This window comes from Anopheles arabiensis, chromosome 3, assembly GCF_016920715.1.
Source record: "Anopheles arabiensis isolate DONGOLA chromosome 3, AaraD3, whole genome shotgun sequence".
NCBI classification, from domain to species: domain Eukaryota; kingdom Metazoa; phylum Arthropoda; class Insecta; order Diptera; family Culicidae; genus Anopheles; species Anopheles arabiensis.
The window spans coordinates 23,086,286-23,095,164 of NC_053518.1; the positions used below are offsets into that span (position 1 = coordinate 23,086,286).

Genomic DNA, 8,879 nt, shown 5'->3' on the forward strand with positions numbered 1-8,879 from the left:
AAACAATGAGTGCCAGACATAGATTCGCACGAGTATCGGGGTGGGAACCTTCCCGCCCGACGCGAACCGTTAGCCGGTGCATTTTATTGTCCTCGGTGTGTTGAGTAGGAGCAGAAAAAATGGAGAATATTAGCCCCTGAACGGATGCCACCGTCGTTTGATGCATCGTAAGGGCCTCTGGCCCAGCGATGATGTTTCTTGATGCACATTTACAAAGTGTACCGTGCCGCAATCCAAGTACAATCAGAACCGTTGGGAGGGACTGCAGTTTTACGATCCACGAGCTTTGAACTAGTTTTTGGCCCTGGTAGAACCCACAGCAACTGGTTTCAGTTGCATTGCGCTTGAGTGGATCGAGTTGTAAGTGAAGGTGCATCAAACTTCCGCAACCAAACTACTCCTGGGCGTTGCTAGAAGTAATGCTTCTATTTTGTGCTTTTATTGTTGCAAATTTCGTTACAAATCCTCACTAAACTGCACACAATCTTGTCTGCGATCTATGTTTCGAACGGTTGACTCATCATTTTCATTGAGTATATGATCTTTTCAAGTAGAAATATAACAAAGGAGGAAACAAATCCAGCTGCAAAAGAGTTTAAGCATATTATTTGGCGTCGAAAATGTACGCTGATTGTGCACTATTACCGGCGAGGATTGTGAAAGGCGCTGTTACTCCAGCCAGGACAACGGGATGCACCAAAGCTCCGCCCTGACAAGTTGGCTGATCACTGCTGTATGTGTTTAAAAGCCGTTTTATCAATCCTATCTCTGTAGCTCTCGTAAGGCTACGTTAATCAAGATAAATAGAACGGAATTCTAGATTAAAAACTAAACTTCTAAAACTAAAGTCAACAAAATCATAATTATTGAATTTTGAATTATATTACGTGATTTTGAACTGCTCAGCGTACATGCTTCCCTGCGGTACCACAAAGCTCATCAATGGCAGCTCAGTGTACAAGCCTTTCATCTGCATACATCCGGCATACAGGTATCGTCAAGGAGATTTAAAGAAAAATATGATAAATAAAAATAAGCGACAATTACGACCACCTTGCGACGCCAGACAGGAAGTGTGTGATGTCCGGGAACAGTGAAAGTAACCCGGACAATCGATCCTGGGTAATATGAGACGCTGCGTCAAACCTCCTCCTACTTACCGTACGCAGTTCGCATATTTCGTGCGCATCAAAGTGGCTGGCTATCGCTCGGAAGGCTTCGGTCAGTTCGCAGTGAAATGCGTAACCACCCAGCTTCAGCAGCTGAACGGCTGTGCGGACATCTGCGTAGATAGGATCGGAAGTCATCGCGTCCGGTACCCTGGCGTGCTGCTGCTCGTAAAGGATGTAACTGTATAAGTGGATGTAATTTGGTAATTAATTCCAATATAAGATACCCGCACAAACTGTTGCATTAAAACGCCAGTGCCATTATCCTGCAATGGAGAGTTGTAGTTAATTTGTGGCTATTAATCGAACTGATAGCGTTTGCCCGTACCACCGCAAGTGCCCGATTGTACGAATCGTTGGCGAACATCACGGCGAGCGGCGCATTGAGCAGCTGATCGATCGTTGCTGGGCCTTGGTTGGAGATGCTAAGCAATTCCCCGACGATCGATGCGGTGTAATAGTTGTACAGTAGGAAAGCCATAATCAGCACCGCGTACAGCACGATTCGCAGCGAAATGTATGCCGAACTCTGCGCGGTACCTTGCTGAGCAATCAAACCGATCGTGTCAATTAGGTAGTGATTGCGAGCGAGGAATGATAGCTCAGCATGAAATATTGCTATGCATTGCAAAACGCCCAGAACGAGGGCTAGTACTGAGGCGACGGAGTACCACGTAGTGTCGGTAAATGGTGATAAGTAGCTCGTTTCTCTCGTTGCACCGTTCAGCTCTGGCGTGAGACGAAATATGAAGCCCAACCTATTGCAGGGATGGGAAGAAACACTTTCAGATGAATGATAACTAAAGTGGCTCTGTACAATTACCTGTAAGTCCAAGATTGTAACAATATGCGAGCGTTTAAAGGTTTGCAAGACAAGCTCTGAAAAACTCCGGATGCTACAACGTCATAGGATGGAATTACTTCAGAACGTTCCTGGCTCGAGTACTGATATTCTACCCTAAAAAGAGACAAAACGTCTAACAAGAGAGAAGTTCCATACATATTTGTTTGTAAAATGCTTACGAAAAGTTATGCTCTTCTTGTAGAAAGTTCAGCAAAGCATAGTGGAATAGTTCATGTCCGAGAGCTTTACTCGTATCGACACCATACATATGGTTTAGCTTCGTCTTAAGCATATCCGGCGTCGAGTGCTTCAAGAAATTCCAAAGACATTCTAAATATGTCCTGTCTAAATTATGTCACAATCAAAAAAAGACCTTACCATAAGCAAACCACGCAGCATCGTTTGATGTAAATTCTTTCTTAATTTCACTTTGCTGAATCCATCAATGATATGAAGTCCTGACGTTTGCCTCCAATGTCCGGCCTGAATCATTTGAAACGTTTCACAACGCTTATCGCTTAATGCGAAAAGATCTACAAGATGGTAGAAACAACTGTTTGCTGCTTTCTGTAGCCACAGTACATCTGAATCTAGACGCAAACAGAACGGTTTCTTCTGTTCCAGCACAAGATCTTGAAGTTTGTATTCGTTTGCGATGAACAACCAAGCGTATGATCCGTTGAACTTGTCCTGAAACTCAACCTATTTTAATGTTAGTATTAAAATAGTGTCACATAATGTAGAAAAGGTTACGTTAGTGCGATCTGATTACCGTTTGAATGTTCTTCCGTACGGTAGAGCAATCAATATTCGCAATAATTGTATACGAATTAGGCGAACTTGGTGCAGAAGATGGTGTCTTCGAAAATGTATCGTTAGAAGTGTAATGCATTGATTGTACGAACACACCAGTAAGCATTAGATCCTTAGCAAGCGGCACAAACTCTAGAAAGAGCATTTCACATCACTTGATTTTTTAGACTTATCAAAAGACACTTCACGAAACTTACCTTCGTTACAGTCCATAATCATAACACGTTGCGAGTTTTTGTATCCTAAAATGTCCTTTATCATTTGTCCGTCAAAACTTAATGTCCAAGCGAGATCTACACATGCAAATACTAACAGCGTGAATGCAAACATAATGTTGTAAATAGCAATTCTTTGCAAGTTGGTCAAACAACACCATCGAAATGAGTTTACAGTCTAAAATATCCGCTTATAAGTGCAATCAGGGTGTAGTCTTTTCAATCATAATTACGCAATTATATCATTCATCATCAAGTTTGATCTATGATTGACGTGAAATTACCATTGTGAGCTATTTGTTAAATATGTATCAAGCGGTCTCTGTTCTTTTACTGCATTATTTGCTCAATAAAAACAGACCAACATCCTCCACGTCTCATCCGAACCCTTGCAGAAGCACATACACACACACAAAGCAACAATGATACGGCGGAATACACATTTCTACTGTAACGGGTCCCCCGGTCAGATTGTACGGCGCCGCTGTACGCTTTCCCGTTTTTCCACCAGATAAATTAACCCCGATAGTGCGATGCCGACTGCAAAAAAAAATTAAATGGAAAGAAACATAGAAATAAAACAGGTCACAAATCCCAACGCAGCATTAGCATTAGCGAGCCGGCATGATACAAGCGGCCACGGCCTGCACCAGCCACCGCGTCTTTTGGCGTCTTTTACAACCTCCCAATATAATAAACGCTAGCGAAACCTCCGTCAGCTCCACCGAGTAGACCGTTGCACTTCCTTGGCAGATTGGTTTCGCTATTTTGTGGATCCTATAAATCCGCTTTACGATCCCCGTTTCCTGTGCCCGCATCAAGCTTTCGAGAGGGTGTTTTTCGGGTGGGAAAAGAGGTGGGCAGAGGGTGTAAGATGCAAACCGAAAGATGAAAACAAACAAACAAAAAACAGGGGAGGGTGGATAACTCCATCAAACTTACGTGATCTTGAAGAGCTCGCTGTACATGCTGTGTTTCGGCAGCACGAACGCCATCACTCGTATGTCGTACCGGTACAATCCTTCAACCTGGTGTACAATCAAAAGGCCAAAAGATTTTGATACAGATTTATCCAACAACTATCAGACGGGGTTCGTCGCTTGCTGCTACCAAAAGCGGGACCGTTTACCGTTCGCAGCTCGCATATCTCGTTGGCGGTGAACTGATTGGCGATCGCGGGATAAACCTCTGTCAGCTCGCAGTGCAGCACGTGTCCGCCGCGTCTCAGATACGGTACCGCATGCTCGACGTCCGTAAACAGGGGCAGATCGTTGGGTGACCGTGGCGACAACGCTTTGCGCTCGTGCATCCGTGTGCTGTACGGTAGCGTTTGTTCCTGTTGCAGTGTGAACAAAAATGAACTCGTTAGCCGCAAGTCACCAAACGCCGACGACCAGCGTGTAACGATCTCTAGCGATAGCGCAAAATGGCAAAATAGCTGTGATAGGCTCACCCGCAACAGTATCCGATGGTAGCCCGTGTCGGTCAGGGACAGTAGCAGCGGGCTGTCGATCACCTGCGCGATCGTTTCCGGCCCAATCATCTGCGAGCTGAGCAGCCCGCTGACCACCGTGGAGGTGTAGTAGTTGTACAGCACCAAATTAGCGACGAGCAGCACGATCACGGCGACGCGCGTCGGCACCAGGCGCGAAACGTTCGGCACACCTTGCTGGGCGACGCACGCCATTACGTCCAGCACGTACGCCATCGTAGCGCGCGTGTTTCGCTCGTCCGCGGACAGCCGGGCAAGATACTGCAGCACCAGCACCGACAGGGCGAGCGATAGGAGCAGCGCCACCCAGACCGGGAGCGAAAATGGAGCAACGAAGCCGTTTCCTTCCGATTTGCTCCCAATGTCCGGTGTGATTTTGTAGATGAAACCCGTTCTGCAACGAGACAGTGGGTTAACGATTTTGTGTTAGCTGGACCCGGGGCGAGTTTTTGAACCCCCTACTCAAAAGCCCAGCTGTAGTGGATCGAGTCCAGTTCCGGCTGGCGGCTCAGCCGCATGATGATACCGGTCGCGGCGACATCCGTTTCGTGGCGCTGCACCACACCGAGCAGCCCCAGCCGATAGCCGGAGCGTAAGCGGCCGGCCCAGCCGCGCGTTGGACGAAATTTGATGCTTGGGGAAAACGTTCGTTTAAAAACGGGATTAAAGAATAAGCGCTGGAGGAAACTGCTCGAACGGACTTACGTGAAGTTGTGAAAATCTCGCAACACGACCAGCAGCGCGTAATGATACTTAACAAACGCGACGATGCCCTTGGTCAGCCCCGGTTCACCCAACAGCTGATCGACCTTGCCCGATGTTACATTTTCGCGATCGATCTAACAAAGAGCAATGCACTAATGACCTAAATTGCATCAAAACGCCTCTCTTTCTCTATCAAGAACTAACCACGGTAACTCCCCGGAGCTGCAGGAAGTTAAAGTTTTGCCGAATCTTGTACGGGCTGTAGTTGGGCGTCAGGCGGAAGCCACCGTCAGCGCTCCACGTTCCCAGCAGCGTTTGGAAGATATCTTTACACAGATGGCGACCCTTGGAGTAGATATCGAACAGATTAAACACCCCTCGATGGTCGGTAGTTTCAATGGCCGTAACAAGATCCGAGTTCATCTGAATGCCGGCCGTGTTCCAGAGCACTCTCGGCAGCAGGTCGCCACGGTCGGCTGTTGTGTTGCGAGATAGTAGCAGCCAGCTGACGGTGTTGTTCATGTAGCGATGTTTGGAGACCTACAAAGATAAAGCAAAAAACAACAAATCGAGTGGCAAAAAGATTTGCCCAGCCAGCGCTCCCTGGGGCTTACTTCCTCCAGAAGATTCGGCGCTCCCGGGCAGGCAAAGTCGAGCACGGCGCACAGTTTGGCGTGCTGGCGAGGTGTGAACAAGGCTCGGACTACTACGTTCGATGGCGTGCTGTTTGCGGCTATGTCGACGAAGCGAACGAGCTTGCTGCTATTGTGGGAAACTTTTAGCACTTGGGCACGATCGAACGCGGAGGAGTGGCAATCGAAAATGATGGCATGGTGGCAGTGTTTGAGTGTAAGAAAGTCCACCAACAAACGGTCAGTAGTGCGGTGAGGCACTCCTAATGTAAGCCTAGTCAATATAGCTGCAAATAGTACTACGCTGGGACGCATGATGCACTGTACTAGGTGTGTAACATCACTGTCGTTTGATTTTTAACTGATTGTCATACTTTTGTACGTCCGGTTATTCATGATACGATGTTGATTGACAGGATAAACCAACATACTAACTTATTCAAACCTAAATTGCTTGATTGCATAACTGCGCTATCTCTCTCTGCGCTTCCATGGAGAAAGAAACTTCCTTTTAGTACAATGTTTTGAATCCGTTAACTTTAACGACTCCTGGGACACTTGCTGCGTCTAGAGGCAGTCCCTTCGTTCGTCCAGATTATTGCAGCTGTTGATGGGATAATAATGGTATGCGCGACTGGGATAATAGCCCCACACTCGGGCCAATTGCCAATGACATACGGCAAGGTGAAAGAACACGGTCTGCACGTGACCTTCCGTCGTTAATGTAGATAACACTGGGAGCAAAACAAAAAGGCAACTACACTTGAGTACTTCAACCCTCAGCATCGTTGCCTTAAAGATTCGTTTCGTGCTTTTTTTTCCTCCTCCTCTCGCTCTCTGGTTTAAGTCGTTCAGACCTAGAACGCTTTGCACAAGCTCTCACGCGCGCGCGCGCGACATATGTCGTTCAAATTCTGCTACCCTTTCCAACCTTGACCAGCTCCATCATCCCATCTGGCCGCACCAAACCGCAAACCAACGAATGGTGTCAGTGGCCAGTTGTGCAGCGCTGCTAGCGGATGCAACTTGCGGTGAATATAATAAAATTATAATTTTTATTACACATCCTTTGTTTTGTCATCCATAAGCCTAGCCCGGTGTCGGTGTCATTGACGCCGGCTTTGGCCGGCCGGGTGCGTTCGGCATCGGGTCGAAAACGTTCGATCACTTTTACACCCCGCGCCAGAGTCACCTTGAGCCAGCACCAGAACCGGACGTGTATGGAAACGCACCGCTGCGACTGGCACTGGGCAGTGGCTGGCTGTTCCTTCGTTCCGCTTTTCACCGCTTCCCTCGTGCCCGTTTACGGCCGGCCTGTTGGGTGTTTTTTTCTTCTCCTCTCCATGTGACATTATACATAATTATATGCAAAAGATTGACATGGTCGAAATAGACCCGGGCGAGCAACCTGCAACCGCAACACGGTCAAGCGACAAGTAGTCGTGCGAAAGAAAAGACATCCTTTGCCAAGGGTGCAACGGGTGCAGATGCGTGGATCGCACTATTAAAAATGCAAATGTAATGTGATGTAAGAACTAGGTACGAACATTTATAAGGCAAAATTTGCATCCACTCCGAGGTACTCGTTTATAATTGGTGACTTATTTTATAAAAACAAAAACCGCCCGGGAACGATCGCTTTCCGTGATTGTTGTGGCAGCTCATTTAGTGTGTGTTTAAAGGCGCTTCCGAGCATTCGCTTTATGGGTGTGCAATTTTATGCGTATGGCCCGAAAAATGGGGAAGTTGTTATAAACAAAAAGCTTCTAATGTTATATTGCACACCCGCGCGTTCTGCCGAACACTCACATTTGGCGGAGTAACAATATTTATGTCTGCGGTCACCACCGTGCACACCAGACACAACGATTGACCGCAGCGATGTTGACGATGAGGCAAACGATTGTAGGCCAGCCCAGACGGTTTCAGTGAGCAAATGAGAAGCCGGCGCGCATTCCCAGCGCAGTTATGGGAGAGTGATTTTCCCGCTTCACACGGCGCGCACTCGGGCGAGGAAAATAACTGGCAATTGTGTCTGGGAAAGAGGCATCGTTGCGGAAAGCGGAAGGTTCTACCCGTTCGGAGGTAAAACTGAAGGAAACAGAGAGCGGAAAAAGGGTTTATTGTGTAGCAGACGGTAGCAAAAGTTGCGAAACAACGCACGCCGGGATCATGGGTGGCATCAAAACGTTTTCCCTCGGGCTGCATTCCGTTTTGGCGACGATTCCCTGTTCCATTTGCGCTCCAAGTATTTGTGTCAGTAAGTGAGCGGCCCGAGCGCGGAATGACAGTTGTTCGATGGAGAATGCGTATCAATTCCAGTCCACACGTGCCGTCACGCGGTGATTACCTGGATTAAGGCGCTGGAGGAAGGCGACATGCTTGAATGTCCATCTATTGGAAGTGGAATTCAGGATATTGCTCTGAAAGTTGGCTAGATGCTGCTAGATTAATTCTGCTTAATAGTAGCATAACCTGCACCATGTCTAAAGAAGGTAGGTCAGAAATGTCCCACTGTTGGCCTGCGAAGTCTTTCTGAGTGGTCCGCGACCGATTGAAGCATTTTTTGTATTTCTGCTTCTACAGTACTGTATCAAGAGATTTTTATCTTCGTAGATGTCTTTTTGAAGAAAAAAAGGTTTGTTTTTTTTAAAGAAACAACTGACTTCTTTAGCTTCAAAAAGATAAAAAGATCGTAAATGTGCTGAATTAACTGGCACATTCTGTGTGTGGTTTTGGAACATTACTTTTAATTAAAATTCTAAGCAAACAATCAGGGTTCTTGGTGACCAAAAGAGCATTTTTTGTAAGAAAAAGACTTTGAAAAATTAACAACCTTGCTCCACCTAAAGGAATAAAGAATGTATGTTCTGACATTTTTTTGCATATTGTTTTGGGAAACTCTCATATCGAATTTTTTAGGCAAAGGTTGCAGTTTAGAACATTATATTTCTGCAAAACGTTTAGAAATCAGTTGGAATTAGAGGACAGCTCAAACACGTGTTACTT

General features: G+C 46.6%; 1 protein-coding gene across 1 annotated transcript; it reads right to left on the bottom strand.

Moving 5' to 3' along the window:
• Window positions 1-329: 329 nt before the first annotated feature.
• Window positions 330-6,179, bottom strand: LOC120899552. The gene is made up of 16 exons (XM_040305539.1): window positions 5,443-6,179; window positions 5,239-5,372; window positions 4,996-5,166; window positions 4,495-4,927; window positions 4,090-4,377; window positions 3,024-3,219; window positions 2,786-2,958; window positions 2,392-2,715; window positions 2,193-2,320; window positions 1,993-2,127; window positions 1,498-1,927; window positions 1,397-1,435; window positions 1,161-1,331; window positions 888-970; window positions 646-785; window positions 330-583 (listed from the first exon to the last, which is right to left on the bottom strand). The coding sequence occupies exons 1-16, from the start codon at window positions 5,758-5,760 to the stop codon at window positions 498-500; spliced, it is 3,249 nt and encodes a 1,082-aa protein (XP_040161473.1). The 5' UTR covers window positions 5,761-6,179; the 3' UTR covers window positions 330-497.
• Between the last annotated feature and the right edge of the window lie 2,700 nt (window positions 6,180-8,879).